This window comes from Hyperolius riggenbachi, chromosome 6, assembly GCF_040937935.1.
Source record: "Hyperolius riggenbachi isolate aHypRig1 chromosome 6, aHypRig1.pri, whole genome shotgun sequence".
Classification (NCBI taxonomy): domain Eukaryota; kingdom Metazoa; phylum Chordata; class Amphibia; order Anura; family Hyperoliidae; genus Hyperolius; species Hyperolius riggenbachi.
The window spans coordinates 284,889,958-284,913,689 of NC_090651.1; the positions used below are offsets into that span (position 1 = coordinate 284,889,958).

Genomic DNA, 23,732 nt, shown 5'->3' on the forward strand with positions numbered 1-23,732 from the left:
ATTTTCTGCATAGCACTGCATTATTATAGCTAGGCACGCTGTACATAAAAAATAGTAGGGATATGGATAATATCCTTGTTACATTTGATACAACTGTCCTTTCTATGGACAACTCTACCCCTAAATGTTAGTGAGCTTTATTTACATATAAAAGCATATTAATACAAAATTAGCAGCAATTTCATTGTTCAGTTTCTTCACTGTGGTATGTAGTAAATAACTCCCATGGCTCAGATATCCAGGATATTTAATCCACAGTCTTGCAGCATATGTTTGTACTGCTGATGGATCAAAAGAGATTCGCTTGTGCATTTCTGGTCAAACATGCTGAGCTTTGACAATAGCAGATCCAGGGACGACTGGAAAATAAAAAACACAATTGGACAAAAAAGTAAAAAAAAAATAATTCTCACATGATCCTTTACTTCACATGCACATTCACTAACTCACCTGTTCAGCATGCTTCCCAAGTCTTTTTTTTTTTTTTTTATGCATAGCACCGCCCCCGCCCCCTGCTCAGTGATCTACTCCCTGCTGGGCAGAAAGTACGTCACTGGGATTCTCATCAGTCTGTGCATGCCTGCCGCGATGCACCATGCTTCATAGTTTACTTCATCACCCATAGACTTGCATTACACTAAGCTTTGTGCGTTAGCCTCTCTAGTGTTATGATTATTTCCAGATTTAGGGTCTAAAAGCTGTACAATTTTTTTCACAAGCTTTTAGACCCTAAAAACAAGGGATTACCACTCTGAGCTGCAGCTCTTGTGTCGGATTGAATACTTATGGCACACCACAACGGACCGCAAGAATTGTGAAAGTCTCCATGGACTTCCATTGCTTTTTGCGGGTGAAATAAGGTAACACAACGCAGGTTTCACCTGCAAGTGTAAAAGGGGCCTGAATATGAAATTAGATCTCTATAAAGTTATTAAAAAAAATTTTGAAAGATGAAACATGAAAATTGTGGCTATTTATTTTTTATTTATTTTTTTACGTGATTTTATTAAAAGTGAATGGGAGTGATTTTAAAGAGCGCTAATCAATCGTAAAATGCTCAGAAAAGCGCTTTTAGTGTGAATGGGCCCTTATTGAGACCTTTAGTATGACAGTTTTTTACTCCTGTCACAAAATTAAACAGTGATCACCTTCATGCACTCAAGGTATTTGTAGTGATCTGCAGCATCTGTGACTTGTTTACTTTGTGGCGGTCTGTCAGCAGCTTGACAATTGACCAAATAAATGTAGTTGCTGAAAATGTCAGTAAAATGATTAAAAATCGATTGAAAAGGCCTTACTTTTCAATACATTCTTATAAGATGAAGGCCTAGATCAGTTGCGTTGCAGAATAATTCTGCATATCCACTTACTGCCCATGCAAATCTATGGGGCTGTTCACAGTACTGCGTTGTAACGGATCGCATTATTCTATTTCGCTGCATGCAGGCAAGTCCATGGCCAGCCTCTATTGCAGTTCACACTCACTATAATGCATGCATTATGCAGCTGACCCCTGTGAACCCAGTCTTGGGTTACATTCATGGCCTGAGCTCACTAACCCAGTTGTATGCGCTTTCCAGCATCTGTAACTTTGATGTATAACTGAAAAGCGGACACAACTGTGTTAGTGGGCTCAGGCCCTCACAGTGCGGCCGTTGTGGTGCAGTCTAAATGTGTGTTGCATCCCAACGCACTGCATACAGTGCATTACCACAAAACGCACCACACAATAACAGTGACACATACATTTCATTGACTGTATGCTTCACTGTATGAGACGCAATGGTCGGATAATGTGTGGTACAAATTTTCCATTGCGTTGTATCTGCTGTTACAGGGACACAATGCCCACTGTGACATAGCCTTTGTTTGTATCAAATCTAAAGCCCCATCTACACCATACAATTTTTTGTCCAATTCAATTTGATTCATTGATTCGATTCAATCCGACATGTCCGATCGGGATTCAATTTGTTTCGATTCAATTTGCCATTGTTTTGCAATGGCAAACTGAATCGAATTCCGATCAGACATGTTGGATTGAATCGAATCAATGAATCGAATCGGACAAAAAATTATGTGTAGATGAGGCTTAACATCTAGTAACTGCTTCAGCCATACAGACGTGACTCATGTCCATGGCTGCAATAGCCGCAAAGACGTGAAAGTCACGTCCGTGCACTGAACCAGGTGCTGCGCCTGAGTGCACTCCCGATGGTCCCCAAAGATCTGTGTTCAGAAGTGATAGGAGTTTCTGTGAGTGGTCACGATAAATATGAGTGCCATCTTAGGCGCTCACATAAAGCGACACTAATATCAGTTATAACAGTAAAATTTGGACACCAAAGTTGCCCAATAAAATAGTGGGCGATGGGACTGCCCACTATAGAAGCCTCGGCTGTAAATAAAGCGACTGTAAATATAAAAATAGCAAGCACAATGGCACCCGCAGTTTCTATAGTGGGCAGTCCCAGTGCCGTTATTTAATCGAGGGACTCCTGCGTCCATATTTACTAACCAGCCCCATCTGAATAAATTGCAAAAAAGCCATATGTGCACCTTGAGAATAATGGATTGCTGTGCATATATAGAAGTATCAAATAATGTATGTGTGACCTCATTTTAATCATAACGAGTTGTAGAATACATTTTGATTTGTCCTATAGCTTGGACCAATGTCACATAAAAGATAGTTAGGTACAAACTCAATCCTTTATTCAAAAAATGTAATTTTGAAAATTATGATCAAACTTGGGAAAAATTCAGCAAAATTACATAAGTCAGTAACTTACCGTACATAACACCCACTTTTGAATACCCCTCTTTTGTTAATGGTGACATTTGTGGCCTTTTTCTGCTTTTCAGATTCTTCTGGGGCTAAAATACTTTGTGAAAAAAATGGCCTGTACAACACCACTTGCAAAACCCTGGTAATTGGCTCAGTCAGGTCCAGTCTGGGTCTTCTGCGCATGTACAAAGGATATCTGACCTCAATTACCACAAGCCCGCACACAACACAGCTCTCCTGCGTGCTGTGTGTAGTGAATCATATGTGGAACTATAGTGGCGAGTGGAGGGGGTGGAGCTATGGACGGCAGAGGATGGGAAGAACTGCCACTTCCTCCCCGCCCACATTCAACGTTCTGCTCACTCGAAGATTATGACTGAGCAGAACGGGACTACAGGGGACACTGGAGGGGGGAGGATGGTTCTGTGACAGTCACAGCACCAATAATAGAACAGTATTAAAAGTATATAGGGGGAGGGGAAACAGGTCAGGGGTACTTTAGGGCAGCCTATCAAATTACCATATTTCCCAGTGGTATTTCGTTCTGGATTTTGTTGAAATCCAGACAATTTGACCAGTTTGGAACTATCAAAGTAACTGAACATTGACATGTTGGCTTATCACTAGTGGAGGCGAGAATAGATTATGACAAAAAAGTAATATGTTTAATGCGTTTAATGTTAGTAAAAGCTTATCATAGTAATAATAACATAGATCACATTACTTACATGCAGAATAGTCCCATATTCTGTCTCCATGTTCTCCAGTTCCCCCTTTAGCTTTGTGATTTCCTCATCTCTCTCTTGTATGGTTTGCTCAGATTCCTCCTTCAGCACATGAAATGCTTCCTGAGTCTTGGCTGTTTATTGTAAGAGGCAGTATTCATAAATGCTTTGTCATTATCCCAGTGAGAGCAAATGTTTGCCTAATTAAGTTTGTAAAGATAAGCTCCAAGCTTTGAAGTTCTCCACCCTGCATGCTGTATTAAAGCAGGAGAGACAGCCATACTATCCCAGGAAAAAAAAATATAAATAGAAGTAGGCAAATACTTGTTCTACTTACATAATATATGTATTGTACAGTACTGTTCAGATTTTTATTTCAGTGAATTTTATATAGTAAAAGAGAAAACTGTTCCTGGCATTTTCCATCTTTATTGCCTCTGACTGAAGCCAATCCTGATATAATTTCCTCCATTGCTCTCTAATAACCTTGGACCTCCTCTGCCCATATATCTAACCCTATCCTAACCCTTCACCCAAGTCTAATCTTAGTCCAATCTTCACTGAAACTCTGCCTTAAGGTGCGTACACACCTTTGACTGATGGGATTGGGACCCGATCCCTTGGGTGACAATGCTGGCCTGGTAGTTCCTGATCTATGCAGCTAATTATCCCTGCAGGAAGGGGAAAGTACCTGGGCTTTCTGTACAGAAAACTAGTGCAACACACAGTACAGATTCAGGGCTAGAAAACAAATGCAATTTGGGCTTAGTCAATTGTGGAAATACATAGCTGGAAACTGGAAATGTATTTTAATTGCTAATAACCTTAAATTGAAAAGCCATTTTTGCAGCACTGGAAAACAGAATTACTTACATAGCTCTGTCTTTAATTTGGCCACCTCTTTTTCCAAGGCCTGTATGTGCGCTGAGGTCTGCTGTTCCAAGCTTTGGTGCTGACGTGTCATTTCTGAGATACATAAAAATATATAAATGCCCACTAAGTATTATTTGTATGTAAACTGGCACAACATAACCAAGGCCCAGTGCGGAAATACAGCCTGTCTCCGTGGAAACGCAGAGCCTGATTTACTAAGGTTGGAGAGCTACACTATCGATATTCCCTGATGGATCTTCAGCTGGGAAAGTACTGATTTACCTGGGTATGTATTGTATGATGTATGGCCACCTTCATTCTCCTGGTTTTATGCACAGAACTCCTCCTAATCTACAGACCAGCATTACTACAGCGTCAACCAGGATTTGTGAGCTCCACCATTGATCGATGTACTCTATAAAGTGCTGTGCAAAATGTCAGAACTGTAAAAATAATAAAATATAAATCTAAATGTATCTATAGAAAATCAAAAATGAAATATAGAGATATAGAGATACTCTGACAGAAGACCAGTATATAAGTTAGGGGTTTATCGCTCCACAGGGAATGCTAACATTGTGATTATGGTGTGTGCAAGAAAAACTAAAGGTGGCCATACGTCAGGCGAGAATCAAGAGCATGCCCAAACGACAATGCAACCAATTTCAGTCCGATATTGGTTGCATATATAGATCGGTCAGGCTGCAAGATGTAGGGCTGACATGCTCAATCGGGTGTGCGGCGTTAATGGCGTTCCATATCGGGATGAACGCACAAAAACCTCTAGCGCTGTCCCCCATAGTAAAAAATGTGCCCTCCCGGTGCTCTTTGCAGTATCCTTTACCTGCCGGTGTCTGCCGCTGGCTCTGCTCTCTGTCCTTTGTCCACATACCCACGCCCCATCTGCTTGCCGGGGTATACGGGGGCGTGTGTATGTGGATGGAGGCCAGAGCCAGTGGCAGACAGACAGGTAAAGTATACTGCACGGGGCACCTGTGGGGACAGCGACGGAGGTGTCGTCACAAGGCCAATTCCCAAGAGATTTCAGGCTGAAATCAACCAAGAATCGGCCTGCGGCGTATGGGCTAGCAAACAGATCTCTCTTCGATCAAATACGATCAGAGAGAGATCTATCTTTTGGTTGATCTGCTCACATATCATCTGATGTATGGGCACCTTAAAGAGGAACTCCAGTGAAAATAATGTAATAAAGAAAGTGCTTAATTTTTACAATAATTATGTATAAATGATTTAGTCAGTGTTTGCCCATTGTACAATCTTTTAAATCCCTGATTTACATTCTGACATTTATTATATGGTGACATTTTTACTGTTGGCAGGTGATGTAGCTGCTGCATGCTTTTTTGGCAGTTGGAAACAGCTGTACACAGCTATTTCCCACAATGCAACAAGGTTCAGACAGGAAACTGCCAGGAGTACCACGGTCCTCAGAGTCTTGTGGGAGGGGTTTTACCACAATATCAGTCACACAGCGCCCTCTGATGGTCTGTTTGTGAAAAGGAATAGATTTCTCATATAAAAGGGGGTATCAGCTAATGATTGGGATAAAGTCCAATTCTTGGTCAGGGGTTCTCTTTAAGTTAGATTTTATATGATGTGGATGATATAATGTATATGGTAGTAAACCCTTATTTCACATACAGATATGCTTTTGGAGTATACTATCAAGTCGTAACTTACAGACATACCTGTAGTTATTGTAAAAAATCAAAAATGTTCGTTTACATGCGTTACCATACATTATTCTTTTACTACAATAGACATAAGCATTCCGTGCAGAAGTAAAACAGGAATGAAGCTTACAGCTCTATTGAAATTTATTATCCAAAAGTTGCGGAGTGTTTTTTCTATATGCAGATTTATTATACTTGGTACCTCCCCAAGCTTTCCTTATATCTTAGACTAGTATGTACCGCTATATATGGCTTGTTTCTCATCTCTCTCTTCCTGTAGGTCTTCTTGTAGCTCCAGAACCTTTCCACGCATTTCATCTTTGTGCTCTAGTGCCTGGCGCATCACTTGCCTCCGCAACGCTGGGGAGAGATTTGGTGAAATTTAGAAACACACACAAAAAAAATCTTTTTTTATTAGAGAAAAAAACCCACTAACATGTTTTTACTAGAGCTGTTGAAATTTAACACCAACAATAAACTGACTATGGGCCCGATCCAATTCACTATTTTTCCTAGTAGATAATTTTTCATCTTTTGTTTAACCATTTAAAGACCTTCTCACGCGAAAGCAAGGAATCCGGTAGATTAAAAAAAAACATAATTTTTATATAAAAAAAAGACAAATATTTACAAAAAAACAAACACCCCAGCAGCGATCAGAGCCCACCACTAGAAAGCTCTGATGGTGGGCAGAAAATGGGGGAGGATCACTTGTGTGCTGAGTTGTACGGCCCTGCAGCGAGCCCTTAAAGCCGCAGTGGCCCATTATGTAAAAATATCCTGGTCACTAGGGGGGTTTAAGACCGTGGTCCTTAAGGGCCTGTACACACTGCTGCTTTTAAAATTGCATGTGCTTTTTAATCCTAGGTCTTTTAAAAAATAATAAACATCGTGAAGACCTGTACACACTGGTGCAATGCGATTTTTCTATTTTCATAAAGGCTTTGCGAGCGCAAGTGCAGAGTGTGTACAGGCCCTAAGTTGTTAAAATAATTTTTCAGCACTCTTTGGATCAGGCGTTATGTAAGCAAGGACTGTATAAAGGAAGGCCTGAATGTCTGGCACAGCACTAGTGAGTAGGTAGATATTATTCCTTGATGCTGATGTCCATGTTGGTGATGAAGGACATGTTCATTAAGCATTATACCTGTTCATGTTTGCAGACATCATAGGCAGGATCCTAACCTGAATACAGCGTGCCTACTGGAAATTTTCTCCACATATTAGAAACATTTGTTGTGGTGGCTACCTGGCTGGTTCTGTAGGGCTGGTTTTATGGAAAGGCTACAAAGGCCCAGGCCTAGGGTGGTAGCTGGCCTGGACATGGAAGAAGAGTTGCAGCATATGGAACAGGGGGGGAGATGAATGGAAAAAAAGGAGTACTCAAATAGGGAGTAAGACATGGAAAAGAAGAGCTACTCCCCAAGGGGACAATACATGAAAGAGAGGTTGGTCGCTGCACCAGGAAAAGGAGCCCCAAAGATTTGACCTAGGGGGCAGAAAAGGTATAAATCCAGCCTTGCTGGTCAGCTGACTGTGTATTTCTAGCAAAACACTTCTATCTACAGTTACTAATAGGTGTTACCCACAGCAGCTTTTGTTATTTTGACAAAAGGTTAATTTCTGGATATATTCTATGACTGCCGCTAGAACACACCTTAATTGCTTAAACATTGTAAACAGAAGCTTTAATGTTATTAACAAGGGCATATTAAGATATAATCCTGGCCAGGTCTGAGCAAGCAAAATGTCATTGTTACTATAGTGGTTGTTATGCCACGCAATGCATGCTTTCACTATGATTAACATTTAGCTGCTACGTAAACCTTTACATACAAGCACAGGCGTAACAATAGCCCCTGCAAGCCCCGCAACTGCAGGGGGGCCCGGGGCTTTGAGTGCCCCTCCTCCTCCCATCTGCCTGAAGTGTAGTAGGACAACGTTATATTCACCTGCTCCCAGGGCCGCGAATCTCCGTGTATGCCAGCAGCAGCACTCTCTGCTGCCCTTTGTAGAGGTCCCGATCACATGACTCGCATTGGTCATGTGATAGGGAGGCAGTAAATGGCAGCAGAGAGAGTGGTGAATGGAGGAGACCCGCAGCACTGGAAGCAGGAAATATTACATTCACTACCTTTTCCACTGCCGTGGATCTCCTCCATGCATCACAGCACGCTCTCTCTGCTGTCATTCACCGCCTCCCTATCACATGACCGATGTGAGCCATGTGATCGGGGGCTTGGCGAATGGCAGCAGAGAGTGCTGCTGTGATACATGGAGATCCGCGGTGCTGGAAGCAGATAAATATAACGCTCCCTGTGCTACTCAGCATGGTGGAAGGGGATGGTGAGTTTGTTTGTTTATCGTCTGCCTGCCTGGTCCCCGGGAGGGGGAGTGGGGACTATGGACGCAGGGTGCTCCATGCAATCTTTTTTTGTAGGAGGGCCCCATACATGATAGTTACACCCCTGCATAGAACCGCTAAGTCAAGTGCCTGGAGTAACACAATCTAATAGGAACTAACAAATAACAGCACTAAGGTGAACTTTGCTTTTCCACAATAATACATTATGGGCTTGATGCAAAAAGCTGTGACAACTCATATCACAGTCACGCTAGCGTTTTGTGTGCTCTATAACGTGCGTAATGGTTTTCGTCGCGCAAATCGCTAGCGCGAACATTCTCGTGCAAAATGCTAGCGCGGCCGTGATATGAGTTATCACGGCTTTGTGAATCAAGCCCTAAGTGTGAACGACTCACCCAGATGATCCTGTAAAATATCGACCTCTAGGATGGCTTTTCTGTATTTCTCTTCCTCTGCGCCTAACAAAAGGACATAATGGCATATTAATACCTGGGTGCTCGGCGTGTCGTACTCCTACCCCAGGAGGCACTTCTGTTCTGCATCACGAGGTACGTGGACTTATCACAACTAGAGCAAGTTTTCAGATACAAAAGAAATATAAATCATAAATAAACCTGAAAAGTACTAGTATATTAAGTCAATTAAAACCATCAAGGTTTGAAAGGCATTCATGCACAATCATGGAACAAAGCATTAAACAGGACATGAGATATTATCTACAACAGAGGGGATTTGGTAAATACCGTCTTTAAAGCGGACCTGAACTCAGAACGTCCTCTTTGCCTTAAAAGATACACAACAGCATAATAACCTTTAACCCCTTGGCATTATGATTCTTTCCGGATTTTAGGATCTAAAAGCGGTAATTTTTTTGCACCCTTTTGAGACCCTAAAACCTGGAAAAAATTATGCTGCCAGGGAGATCTGCAGCAGTTCCACAAACACTCACCTCCCTGGCTCCAGCGCTGCAGTTTTTCCTCCATCCTCCAGGTGGCGCTGCAACTCTAAAGTGAGATTGCGGCGGTCGTCATGATGACAGCCGGCGATCTCACCAGGAGGAAGCAAAGCCTAGGAGGAGCAGAAGAAGAATGGTGGTCGATGTTGGGATCCCCGGCCGGTAGGTATGCAGAAACACCTGCTGCGCACATTGCTCTGCACACAGCCTCCGGTGGTTACCCGAGCACAGGTTGGGATTACCGATCTGAGCTGCAGTTTTACGCCCCGATCCTAGTTCGGGACTACCGCCAAGGTGGTTAAACAAAAAACATTTCTTTGTTACAGCTAATACAAATCCTAAAATAAATCTTCACTGTTTCTACTTCCTGATTCATGGAAGCAGACATATTGTTAACATCCTGTGCTTTCAAATGGTCTTATCTGCCATCTCTGCCGTGGCAGTCATGTGACACAGGGGAGAGATCAGATTACATCCTGTGATTAGACAAAAATGAGGGGGACTTAAACAGGCTAAACTCTCTAAATACAGTACATACAGGGTGCATGTCTCTATGTTTCCTTCTGTCCTGTGCAAAAAAAAAAAGGGGTTCATGCTATAATAATGTTGTGAAACACTGTATTCATATAAGATGAGTAAGGCCCGGTTCACATTAGCGGTGGCCGTCCGGAATCGCCGTGCCGGAGCCGGACCGCTTGCAGAACGGACGGAACGGACGCACGGCAATAGCAATGAAAGCCTATGCGTCCGTTCACATGCGTCCGTTCTGCCGGACCGGAGCCGGACCGGATCCGGACCGGATCCGGACTCCGGCGTCCGTTCCAACATGCGCTATTTTTTGGTCCGGCTCCTCCGGCAGCCGTATCCGGGGCGGAGCCGGACTGCACCATCCGGCCAATGGAAACCAATGAGAACCGGAGAGCGCACAACACACTGGCTACAAAAACCGGACGTTCTACCCCACTTCCTATGCATTTTGGATGGGGACCACATGGGCCCAGCGTTCAGGTGGGGCAGCAGCGATTTTATGCTGGAGCTCTAGGCAGCAACATGTCTGATTAGTCTGATAACGAGGAGGCGAACAACAGAGAATTCCCAGGTATACGAGTAAAAAATGCCTGGATCCATGGTCCCAACTGCAGTCTCTGTATCCACGGATGGTCTCCACACGTCCACCTGTCTCCAACAATGACCCCAGACCCTTCTGCTGACCTCCCAGACCCCAGGTAATAACAGGTTGTTATCTCCTTAAGAAACCGGATCCGGACCGCAACCGTGTTCACACCGCACGGAAACCGGATGCAAACGGACCGGATCCGGACCGGATCCGGATAGGAACCGTACGGATCAGGTCCGGTCCGGATACGGTGCGGTCCGGACATCCGGTGCGGTTTTGACAAAACCGCAAGTGTGAACGGGGCCTAACACAAGTGATTGTTTTAAATCCTTTTTGCTATAAACTTGATGAAACATAATTTGGCACAAGTGGCACGACATAAATGTGAAATGTGTGGCCTACAATTACAAAACTGATATCATGAACTTTGTGTGTATGTAAATATGGCGGCAACTCGAAGTCATATACAACCAGAAAGATATCTCTATCTACAGACTGTGCCTGATCATTCAGAATGCACATGCTAAGAACGCAGAGATTGCTAGTAAATTCGAAAACACAGATGTTCTATATTTACAACATTGGTTGCATAGTACCTGGTGCACCTTTCGACTTTTTCATTTTCTTTTTCTTTGATTTCCCCTTTAACTTAGGTGGCATTTCTATAAGAGAAAAACAACACAATTAGTTGTCGACCTCCCAGCTTTTTAAGGTGTGAAACTGCAGTAGCTAAACAGCACAACAGAAGTAGCTAAACAGCACAGGCATCCCATTTCGTAGGGTCTGAGCCCACTTCCTATCCTCAGGTCAATTAAACTGCCAGCTGTCTGTGTCTCTAAGTATGTCTCTACCAGCTTTGCACATCTAGAGACTGAAATCCTTGCCCATTCTTCTTTGCAAAACAGCTCCAGCTCAGTCAGATTAGATGGACAGCGTTTGTGAACAGCAGTTTTCAGATCTTGCCACAGATTCTTGATTGAATTTAGATCTGGACATTGACTGGGCCATTCTAACACATGAATATGTTTTGTTTTAAACCATTCCATTGTTGCCCTGGATTTATGTTTAGGGTCATTGTCCTGCTGGAAGGTGAACCTCTGCCCCAGTCTCAAGTAGAGTTGGGCCGAACGGTTCGCCGGCGAACGTGGTTCGCGCGAACTTAGGTGGTTCGCGTGCGGGTACCGCACGCGAACGTTTTGCGGAAGAAGTTCGGTTCGCCCCATAATGCACCTGAGGGTCAACTTTGACCCTCTACATCACAGTCAGCAGGCCCAGTGTAGCCAATTAGGCTACACTAGCCCCTGGAGCCCCACCCCCCTTATATAAGGCAGGCAGCGGCGGCCATTACAGCCACTCGTGTGCCTGCATTTGTGAGAGTAGGGCGAGCTGCTGCAGTCTCTCATATAGGGAAAGATTAGTTAGGCTTAACTTCTTCCTGGCTGCATACCTGTTCTGTTCAGTGAGCCCTCAGCCCACTGCATACCTGTACTGTGATCCTGCCACTGCATACCTGTTCAGTGATCCTGCCACTGCATACCTGTTCTGTGAACCCACCCACCACCACTGCATACCTGTTCAGTGATCCTGCCACTGCATACCTGTTCTGTGAACCCACCCACCACTGCATACCTGTTCAGTGATCCTGCTGCCACTGCATACCTGTTCTGTGAACCCACCCACCACTGCATACCTGTTCAGTGATCCTGCCACTGCATACTTGTTCTGTGAACCCACCCACCACCACTGCATACCTGTTCAGTGATCCTGCCACTGCATACCTGTTCTGTGAACCCACCCACCACCACTGCATACCTGTTCAGTGATCCTGCCACTGCATACCTGTTCTGTGAACCCACCCACCACTGCATACCTGTTCAGTGATCCTGCTGCCACTGCATACCTGTTCTGTGAACCCACCCACCACTGCATACCTGTTCAGTGATCCTGCCACTGCATAATTGTTCTGTGAACCCACCCACCACCACTGCATACCTGTTCAGTGATCCTGCCACTGCATACCTGTTCTGTGAACCCACCACTGCATACCTGTTCTGTGAACCCACCCACCACTGCATACCTGTTCAGTGATCCTGCTGCCACTGCATACCTGTTCTGTGAACCCACCCACCACTGCATACCTGTTCAGTGATCCTGCCACTGCATACTTGTTCTGTGAACCCACCCACCACCACTGCATACCTGTTCAGTGATCCTGCCACTGCATACCTGTTCAGTGAACCCGCCACTGCATACCTGTTCTGTTCAGTGGACCCGCCACTGTATACCTGTTTAGTGAACCCGCCACTGCATACCTGTTCTGTTCAGTGGAGTTTGGTGTGTCAGTGTGAAGCAGTACCTTAATTACACTACCTGATTGATGTATACACATGCAAGATGTTTTAAAGCACTTTAGGCCTGTCATTTAGCATTCAATGTGATTTCTGCCCTTAAAACGCTGCTTTTCGTCAAATCCAGATTTTTCCCGGGGACTTTTGGCGTGTATCCCACTCCGCCATGCCCCCCTCCAGGTGTTAGACCCCTTGAAACATCTTTTCCATCACTTTTGTGGCCAGCATAATTATTTTTTTTTTTCAAAGTTCGCATCCCCATTGAAGTCTATTGCGGTTCGCGAACTTTAACGCGAACCGAACCTTCCGCGGAAGTTCGCGAACCCGGTTCGCGAACCTAAAATCGGAGGTTCGGCCCAACTCTAGTCTCAAGTCTTTTGCAGACTCTGAGAGATTTTCTTCCAAGATTGCCCAGTATTTGGCTCCATCCATCTTCCCATCAACTCTGACCAGCTTCCCTGTCCCTGCTGAAGAGAAGCACCCCCAGAGCATGATGCTGCCACCACCATATTTGACAGTGGGGATGGTGTGTTCAGAGTGATGTGCAGTGTTAGTCTTCCGCCACACATAAGGCTTGATTCAATGCAGCAAATTGCGTGCACAAAAGTCCGCGATCGTAGGTTTACAGTTGTGCCATACTCCTTCCATTTCTGAATGATCGCTTGAACAGTGCTCCGTGGGATGTTCAAGGCTTTGGAAATCTTTTTGTAGCCTAAGCCTGCTTTAAATTTCTCAATAACTTTATCCCTGACCTGTCTGGTGTGTTCTTTGGACTTCATGGTGTTGTTGCTCCTAATATTATCTTAGACAACATCTGAGGCCGTCACAGAGCAGCTGTATTTGTACTGACATTAGATTACACACAGGTGCACTTTATTTAGTCTTTAGCACTCATCAGGCAATGTCTATGGGCAACTGACTGCACTCAGACCAAAGGGGGCTGAATAATTACGCACACCCCAATTTTCAGTTATTGATTTGTAAAAAATGTTTGGAATCATGTATGATTTTCGTTCCACTTCTCACGTGTACACCACTTTGTATTGGTTATTGGTCTTTCCCGTGGAATTCCAATAAAATTGATTAATGTTTATGGCAGTAATATGACAAAATGTGGAAAACTTCAAGGGGGCCGAATACTTTTGCAAGCCACTGTATATATCACGCGAGCCCCTTGTTGGAGTGGTACCCCTTGTAAAGGCCACTGACTTTTTACCAAGAGAGCAACCGCATCGAGTCCAGGTCAGACACCCCGTGTGGAGTCAGGTCATGCATCTCCACCTGCTTCAAGTGGTCGGTTGCCCCCCAAAAAACATCTTTGTAAGTAACCTCTTGTCATAACACATTATTTCCCTCTTTAATAACATATTACGCTATTTAGGCTCCCATTGTCTTTGTGCTTTCTTTTTAAGGTGTCAAGGCACCAAATACTTTTACATACCTAAACAGAAATTCCTAACAGAAGGTGGATTGTCCAATTCTATCATTTCAAGTTTCCAATGCTTTTGAAACTGGATATGGATACAACTGGCTGAACAAAAAGCTCTATTTCTGTGAGGGAGTTAAGCTTGGTTAGCAAGTAGTGATTTACATTAAGAGGAATTTCCGATTAAGCGTTAGGATGGTGTTTTCATCAAGGTGGGGGTTAGGATTAGGAGGCAGGTTGGAATTTTTTTTATGGGGAGAAGATAGGGCTTAGCGCAGTCTGGGAGGGGAGTATCTACACTACAAAAACAGTAGATGAAAACAACTCTGCATAGGAAAATCATGAAGCTTGAAAGCTGTACTGGTCCTCAGACCAGCCACATTAAAGGAATACTATCGATACCCAAGTGTTCTAAAATGACAGTGTGCAAATAATGTCTAAGTAGCTGTGTAAATATTTTCCTACTTTTCATGTTAAATATCAGATGCAAAAGCTGTAATTTATTTAGGGTAGGATTTAGCTATATTGGGACAAATCAATTGCAGAAGGGGTGTCTGCTTCAACACACAGCCAGAGTTGCATATCAGACTACAGAAAGCAAATATCAAACATATCAAACTCTGAAAGCAAAAACAGTATGAAAAAGCTGTGACAATTAGTTACATTTCCTCTCTCTGCTCTCTTCAGACACTTCAGTCAGAAACAGAGCTCCCAACAGCTGCAGCTCCTGTGTCCTGTCTCTCTCTGTCACACACAGAGCTACACACAGAGTTAACTGATCAAGTGTGAGGGGAATTTCCCCTCTCCTCATGGCTCAGTCAGCTCAGTTTTGGCATCAGTAAAGTTTGAATGTATTTTGCTAACAGTAAACAAAGAAGTTGCTACTAAAATGTATACACCAGTACTTAGCAGCACTTCCCAAACAATTCCTGTGTCAATTGAAAAAAATATGTGAATCGATAGTATTCCTTTAATTTAAAAAGTGGAGACTTCCACAGTACACAGTAAAGTACAGTACGCCTACGCAGTACACTCCACACCACGTGAGAGTGATTGACAGCGGTGCTTACGCAGGTGCAGTAGAGAACGACCTGGCGAGCCTCTGCACCATTGGGGACTGGGAGTCAGCAGCTGAGGGTGGGGCTGCGGGCGAGGAACATAGTGGCTGCTAGGGGCTGGAGGAAGCCTCGGGTAAGTAGATACCCTTTTTTTTTATGCAGCTCGACTATATTCCCTTTAAAGGGATACTTAAGCCAGGATCAAAAAATCATTTTCACTTACATGGGGCTTCTACCAACCCCCTGCAGCTGTTCCGTGCCCTTGCAGTCACTCAAGAAGGCTCCGGTCCCCCAACACCAGATAGTTTAGTTTTCGCCGACAGTCTTGGCCACTTGTATCCTTCTTCATGTTCCCGTCTGCAATAGTGTCCTGTGCAGGACAGCTGCAGGGGGCTGGTAGAAGTTAAGTATAAAATATTTTTTTAATCCTGGATTAAATATCCCTTTAAGGCTGCAGTGGACTTTTTTTTAACAGGTAAATAATATTAAGGTAACCAACATTACACAGCTAGCATCTATAGCATAAAGCACAGTGAGTTGTTCCAACAATATATTGCAATAGTGAAGAGGAACATTCCATGATAGATAATTAACTAGTTGTGGCAGTCATAAATCTGCATGCTCCAACAAACTACTTGCTATAGCAGCTGAGGAGGTGGGGTACCTCCTCAGCTGCTATAGCAAGTAGATTGTCCCTTCTCAGGTAGTGAATCAGTGGAGCTCCTCCTCTCCTCCCAGCATGTGTCTGTTTTAGGCTACGTTTTAATTGCGCTCAGCATGCGTCCTGCAAGACACGATGCCGACACAGCTGTTAAGCGTCTCACAGCCGAATCTAGCTGCGCTATGCACAAGTGACGCGAGATTATGCTGCATGTCGTCAGATTTTTCCTCGCCCACGAATTTGGATGCTCTGTGTTGTCTTCAATAGGCTGCTAAATCACGTCCGAATTCTTGGGCCGGGAATCGGACCGTAACCGCAGAAGTGGAAACTTTTAATAAAAGCTATTAGTCTGGCAAATTATGAATGACAGTTTGGAAAACCTATGCTTGAATTATATAAAAGCATTAGTTGGTAAATTGGAGGAAATATGTCTATGGGTATAATAAATATATCACAGCAAAATATACAGCTTACACTAAGGACCTGAGCCCACTAACGCAGTTGTGTCCGCTTTTCAGTTACACATCAATGTTACAGATGCTGAAGAGCAGACAGAAGCAGATACAACTGTATGTACTGGCTCAGGCCCTGATAGATGGTACCATCATACCTCCCAACCTTTTGAGATCAGAAAGGACCCTTAAGCCACACCCCTGTCACACCTCTAACCACGCCCCGACACACCCCTAGCCAAGCATACTATAAAGATGTCATAAGAAAAATATGTTGTTTTATAATTCACACCACACTGGTCCTTTCTTTCCTTGTTTATTTTCCTTGAACCCGAGGTAAAAATAAACTGATGAGATAAACAATTATATTTATCCTCCTACTCCTAAAAATGACTTTTTTAAGACATCCCAGGATTTTATTTTACATTTAAACATTTAGAAAGTAGATTGAATGTTTTGTTGTCACTGCTCAGTTGACGTCTATTAAGTATCTCTAAATGAAAATACATGAACTATATTGACCCTTTTCTCTCTCCCTCTGCTCTCAGAAATATGTAGAAAAATGTATTCTGCCAGGACAACTTTTATGACTGTAATTTGCTTATCAGTGATGTTTACTATATTCCTGACAAGGCAGAAGCTGTCACTTCCATCCTTAAAAATTAACTCTTTCAGGCAGCAAAATAAAACAAGTAAAACACCCTGGTTATTAATATGTTTAGTACTATACATACACATGTTTATCTCATCATGTCACATGTCGCCTCAGGTCTACTTTAATATTAACATTTGAAAATAAGAAATATATCAATTTAAAGGATAGAAAGTAAATTTTCAGTAGAAAAAAAATGCATGTATTTACTTAAATCTAAGAAGTTTTAAATCAGGATGATACCATTTATTGGCTAACTAAAAATGAATAAAAATAAGCAAGCTTTCGGCCTTGCAGCTTTCGTCGGGCTTATAACCTGTTAGTTTGCAGGCTGGTGGTACAGACAGCTTATATACATGCAACATCAAAAGGAAAAAAATATAACTTAAATCTGTACATGAGTCCTGAAAGTGGAGCAAGTGAGGAAGAAAGAGGGGGTCCCTCCAAAAGGGGGACAGCTGGAAGCTCTGGTTTCAAAACAGTAACAGGAGAGACTTACCACTAGAGCAGTTTTAGCAGAGGAAGAAGTGACAGGAGTGAGCTAGAGAGTACAATGATAAGTTTAGCCTATAAGCAGAGATCCTACTTATCAGCAAATGACCAGTGTGTAGTCCCTGCAGCTTTGGTGATTAGTTGCTAGGATCCTGCTATGGAAACTAGAAGCCAAACACAAACCTGTGAGCAGAGGCAGGACAAAAACCCTACGTGTAATGACAGAACTGCACACATACTGAAACGACAGCTTATTGACGTCAGTTTTTCCTGCTCTCCAGATGCAATCCCACTTTGGAGATTTGTGTTGCTATTTTCTTTGATAAAACTGTATCAAATCCTTGTATTGCTGTACATAATGATTATGATGATGTTTACATTATACTGTGTGTGCTAAAGGAAATCTGTAGAGCAGGGGTCTCAAACTCGCGGCCCGCGGGCCATTTGCGGCCCTCGGTACAATATTTTGTGGCCCGCGCCGGCAAAAGCAAAAAAGACACGGAAGCGAACTATTTTATCTTATAGTTCGCTTCAGTGCTCCCAAGTAATCCGTCACATCCCCGCCGCTAAACAAGGGCTGCAGAGCCCCCAAATCCCCCGGGCAAACATCCACGACTGCGCTGAGGGGCAGAGCTTTCAGCTGTAGCTCTGCCCCTCCTGATGTCATTTGCCGCACGGATCGCCGCCTCTCCCCGCCCCTCTCTGTGAAGGAAGAGTGAGAGGGCCGGGCAGAGGACGTCAATTGACGCCAGGAGGGGCAGAGCTGAAGCTGAAAGCTCTGCCCCTTCCAGGAAATGCCGGCGCATTGTCCCCCGGGCGATTTGGGGGCTCTGCAGGCCTCGTTTTGCGGCGGGGACACGGCGGATTACTTGTAATGGGAGCACTGAAGCGAACTATAAGGTAGGACACTTCATGTTCAGAAGAAATAATTAAAACTGTTATAATGACATTTGAGGACTTTTTTTGTGAAATCATTTATGCGGCCCAGCCTCATCCTGACTTTGTCTCCTGCGGCCCCCAGGTAAATTGAGTTTGAGACCCCTGCTGTAGAGTATGGAGACTGTGATTGTACATGACTCCCTTTGAAAAAATCCTTGTTTCGTAGTTGTCAGTTTATTTTTTATGTATTTAGAGGAACTTTACAGGAGGGAACATTGACCAATCCCAACCGCCCCACCGCCAACATACTGCAGTGATGCTAGACTGTACAAGTGTCTGCAAACTCTATTTATTAAAAGTTTTAATGTTAAAAAAAATGTGTGAGGTATTTTCTATGAGCTGGGAGTTTTCCATTAACACTCTGAGTTTCTCACTCACAGGAAATACGCAGTGCAGGGGTTCTTCTCATTGGCTGCATGCTGGTTCCTGGTCAGTGGCCATAGCAGCCGGACATTAGCATCTTCTTTATGGGCATTAGCAGTAGCAGCTGTGATATCTCTAGCAGTACAGGTTTCCCCAACATGGAAACAAAATGTATTAGAGCCAGGGCGACCAGACTTCCCCCCTTTTTTCCCCACTAGGGGGATGTCCTGCCGGGGGGGGTCTGGTCGCCGCCGGCTAGTTGTGATTAGCGGGGGGGTCTTCCCCCTGCGCAGCGTTTTCTGCACTCTCTCTCCTTACCTCCCTCCCCTCCTCTATCAGAGCGGCGCGGGACGGATATCCGTCCTGCGCATTGTAGGATAGGCTTCAGCCTATCATATGCCGGCGATCCCCGGCCAATCAGAGGCCGGGGATCGCCGATCTGCCTTACGGCACTGCTGCGCAACAGTGCCGTATGATGTAAACAGCGGGGATTTCTTCCCCGCGTGTTTACATTATGCGTGCAAGCCGCGATCGGTGGCTCGCACACTGTTCACGGAGACACCCTCCGTGAATTGGCATGGAAAGGCCGCTCGATCGAGCAGCCGTTTCCATGTAATAACCACTTAAACCCGCTGCCGCCTATCGGCGTTAGGCGGTCCTTAAGTGGTTAAGTAATTAAAGGTGCTTACACACATCCAATTTTGATTGACCAATCTGACCAATTGGCCAATAAAAATGTGATCTGTGTACTAGGCTTAATGCAGGGTGAATCTTTAACCCTTTTCCAATTCTATTTGGGACTATGTCTGACATTGGCTCTTTCCTCCATAGGTCCAATGTCAGACATAGTCCATAGGATAACTCACTGCCGCTAGATGGCACTGTTGCTGGATAAAATCTGGCACAGTGTCAGCCCATTCATATCACTGACCGCCGCTGGCCCCATCCTCCGCTTCTGCGCCATGTAATATAAATGATATGTGGGCACATAACATTTGCTGTAGGGGTGCTGCATCCCCCTATGGGGATCAAAGTGTTGGACAAAGTCTGACATTTTAAGCCCCTCTATCCTTTCAGGGTCTGGTTAAGACCATACAGGACCCAAAGTAAAGCAATAAATTGAGTGTGGAAGTGTAAGCAGTCAGTAGAGGTGGTTAGGACACCAGTACAGTAACAAAGGTAGTGCAGTGTAAGGGAGCGTGGAGAGTGATGGAGGACACAGCTGAAGTGGGTAAGATATGAAAGTTGGTGGGCAGTTTACAGAGGTGGAGATGGGACAGACATGGGCAGACATAGTAGTAGATGTAGCACAGATGAGTGTGTTTGTAAGTATCCCAAACAGCCCTGACACTCCCATCACACATGTTTTAGTTGGGAGTTCTGCTTAAAGGGAAACCAAAGTGATAGGCATATGGAGACTGCCATATTTATTTCCTTGTGTACACAATGCCAGTTGCCTGGCAGTCCTGTTGATCTTCTGGCATAAGTAGTGTCTGAGTCAAAACCCTGGAACAAGCATAATGCTAATCCAGTAGATCCTGAGTAAGAGTACCTGATTTGCTGCATGTTTGTTCAGGGTTTATTGCTTAAATTTATTAGAGACGCAGGTTCAGCAGGACTGCCAGGCAACTGGATTTGATCAAAAGGAAATAAATTTGGCAGCCTCCATATCACTCTCACCTCAGGTTCCCTTTAAGAAATCTCAGCTCATAAAAAATCAGGTTCTTTTCCGTTAGCCGGGCGCAACCACTAGGTGGCGATAAAACTCTGTTAGCCCGATGCAACTGAGCTAAGTAATGTAAAATGTAATCTCCCTCGCCAGCGATCGCTGACAGCAGAGTCACATCTTTCCCTACTATCCATGGCGGCCTGGAGGGGGAATAGTAATTAACGCCGCTGGGATTTTGCAGGCCGAGCGGGATAACATTTTACATTACTTAGCGCCGCCTAGTGGTTGCGCCTTGCTAACGGAATAGTACCAAAAATCAATATGCAAATATACTCCCCTCTCTTCAGCTGGTTATAAATTATAAATTCTTACTATCATTTTTATTAATTTTTTTCAGCCTCACAGAGGGAGAAGTAAAGCATAGCTCCAGTAGTATTTCTTAGTGTTATAATAAAGTAAACCAATGCTAAGATGTTTAAATCATTTGCATAAAATATAAAATAATAATAGTCTGCTGTAAAAACAAAAAGTTAATATGATGTTTATACTGCTGAGCTGAACTGGCGAAAAGTGGAATCTTTGGCATTATGGGGAGGGTTACTCACATGACTCGGATTAAGCAGTCTGGCACATTTTTTCACAGGCCTCCCTCCCTTCTTTGGCACTCTGCATAAAGCCTTTTAGCCTACAAAGTGAAACAAAAGGGACAGAAAACACTTGCATTCCAAGCAGGTACATTTTGTTTTCAGCATGTTGACTTTGCTAAATGACTTGTGTGTGAGTGTGAATGGATAGACAGATGGATGGACAGACAGACAGACAGACAGACAGACAGACAGACAGACAGACAGACAGACAGACAGACAGACAGACAGACAGACAGATAGATAGATAGATAGATAGATAGATAGATAGATAGATAGATAGATAGATAGATAGATAGATAGATAGATAGATTTGCAATAGTGTAATCTGGATGCCTTTTTGTGTGCTTGAAAATTGAATTTTGTCACTGTTATAATTAACTTCTTTATTTCAAGTAACTTGAGCTGCATAGCGCACTTAGAAAAAGTAAAGAATTGCAATGTAGAACCAAAATGCTCACCTGTTAGGGATATGGATGTTTCCTTTTTAATCAATACCAGTTGCCTGGAAGTCCTACAGAACTCTTTTGCTGCAGTAGTGGCCTGAAACAAGCATGCAGCTAATCCAGTCTGACTTCAGTCACAGCACCTGATCTGCATGCTTGTTCAGGGGCTGTGGCTAAAAGTATTAGAGACACAGGATCAGCAGGAGAGTCAGGCAACTGGTATTATTTTAAAAGGAAAAATTCCACATCCTTCTCAGTTTAGGTTCCCTTTAAAATACCCTTTTTGGATAGACAACGATGTGAAAAAGTGGGGGCTTTCACAGACATTACAAAGGATGTGTTTTAAAGGACAGAGAGAGGGATATGGAGGCCATTTATTTAAAATAATACCAGTTGCCTGGCAGTCCTATTGATCTATTTGGCTGCAGTAGTGTCTGAATCACACCAGAAACAAGCCTGCATCTAATCTTGTCAGATCTGACAATAATGTCAGAAACATCTGATCTGCATACGCTTGTTCAGAGTCTATGGCTAAAAGTATTAGAGGCAGAGGATCAACAGGATAGACAGGCAGGCTACTGGTAATGCTTAAAAGGAAATAAATATGGCAGCCTCCATGTCCCTCATGCTTCAGTTGTCCTTTAAATTTTAATTGGCATCTGCATACCAGTAAAGCTCTTTGTCATGCTGCACATTGACGTGTGTACGTTTTCATTTATTCAACCTGTCCCATTAGATAGATCATCTGCAACAGATTACAGATTTCACTAAGATTTTCACACATGCGGTAATATACTGAAAAACACGGCTTCAATTCACTAAGACCTTTTTGGTAACAAGAAGTCTAACCAGCTGTGGAATAGGTCTCGGCAGCAAGCTGTGTTCTGCTACGGTGATGTTCTTCAACTTCTTGTGATGAATCTTCTAGTACAAGTAGTCTGCCATAAGCCAATCCTTTGTAAGTTACTGCTTGCAGTGAAGTACAAGAGTAAAATGGCATCCCCAGCATCCCTTTAGGCTGCAGATCTCCTTTAGTTCCTCTGATTCTATCTTTACATGTGCACGTGACGTCTAAAGGCGAATAGGGAAACCTCTATGAATGTGTCCTGCTCCTGCATCTCATAGTTTTTATACTTTCTGATGTCCCGCCCGGCAGTACATTGGTACCAATGGAGTCAGTAGTAGGAAGGGGTGACACCTCCTATTGACTGTTTCTTTTGCCTTTTCATTTTACGGGATGGCTGATGGCTAGTTACAGAGAGCTCTATGCTGTAGGTAAAATGCTGAACATCTCACTTGTTTTACCGAATGCTCTAATTTTTGTGAATTGACATTTATTGAGATATTTACCACACAATTTTACATACAAAGAAAAGACTTCCATGGCAATGTAATCAAACAAGCTAGCTAACTCTTGCCCGATTGCAGTCATTATTGTGGTTACCTGGAGGATGTGATCTGTTGTGATTACTAGCACACATTTTCTATATTTTCGCATGCCTATAACTTGTATTCACTGCCGATGGTTTTAATTGGTTTTATTAACTTGATTCCTAATAAAGATTTTTGCTATTGATTATGGATGGATATCTAGCTTTTTTGATTACATTGCCATGGATGTCTTTTCTTTGCATGTAAGTTTGGTGTTTCATACATGGCTATGGATACTTATCTCAGTTTAGTGCTCTTTTTGTGTGTTGCTAGTGTATTTACCTCACAAGTCGGTTATTTACCTCACTAGTCTATACTTTTACTTTTCCATGCAGTTACAGCCTTAGTGAATTGAAACTTGACCAGATGTTTAGAAAAAATAGTTGTTTTCTGCACTACTGAATGCATTAATGCTGAGTTAATTGAACCCTAAATTACTTTAACAAAGGCTAAATTGTGATGGCTATGTGATTGGTTTAGAACATGTCCAAATTGGCTGATCTTAAAACCTTATAACTGACCATGAGAACACAGTGCCTCACAGCTTGATACAGAACTGCACACTAGTCATCAACTTATGCATGCTGACCTCAGCCCTCCAACAAAAGTGCCTATAATGGGCATGAGAGTACCA

At 43.4% G+C, this 23,732-nt stretch overlaps 2 protein-coding genes across 5 annotated transcripts in view; one reads left to right on the forward strand and one right to left on the reverse strand.

Moving 5' to 3' along the window:
* Positions 1–99: 99 nt before the first annotated feature.
* On the reverse strand, positions 100–21,762 carry DRC12 (dynein regulatory complex subunit 12 homolog). Of its 2 annotated transcripts, XM_068240968.1 has the most exons (8): positions 21,683–21,762; positions 21,183–21,262; positions 11,114–11,179; positions 8,841–8,903; positions 6,321–6,440; positions 4,387–4,479; positions 3,517–3,647; positions 100–359 (listed from the first exon to the last, which is right to left on the reverse strand). In XM_068240968.1, the coding sequence occupies exons 3-8, from the start codon at positions 11,175–11,177 to the stop codon at positions 231–233; spliced, it is 600 nt and encodes a 199-aa protein (XP_068097069.1). In that variant the 5' UTR covers positions 11,178–11,179; positions 21,183–21,262; positions 21,683–21,762; the 3' UTR covers positions 100–230. The 2 variants fall into 2 exon arrangements, with proteins under 2 accessions (XP_068097069.1, XP_068097068.1); XM_068240967.1 differs by lacking the exons at positions 21,183–21,262; positions 21,683–21,762 and adding an exon at positions 17,614–17,709.
* Positions 21,221–23,732, forward strand: part of MFRP (membrane frizzled-related protein) — a 43,648-nt gene continuing 41,136 nt past the window's right edge. For 2 of the 3 annotated variants that reach the window (XM_068240964.1, XM_068240965.1), the window contains exon 1: positions 21,222–21,309. The gene's annotated coding sequence lies outside the window, so the exon portion shown is untranslated. Of the gene's footprint in view, positions 21,310–23,732 lie in introns of all 3 variants that reach the window. The other variant, XM_068240966.1, reaches the window with a different exon arrangement.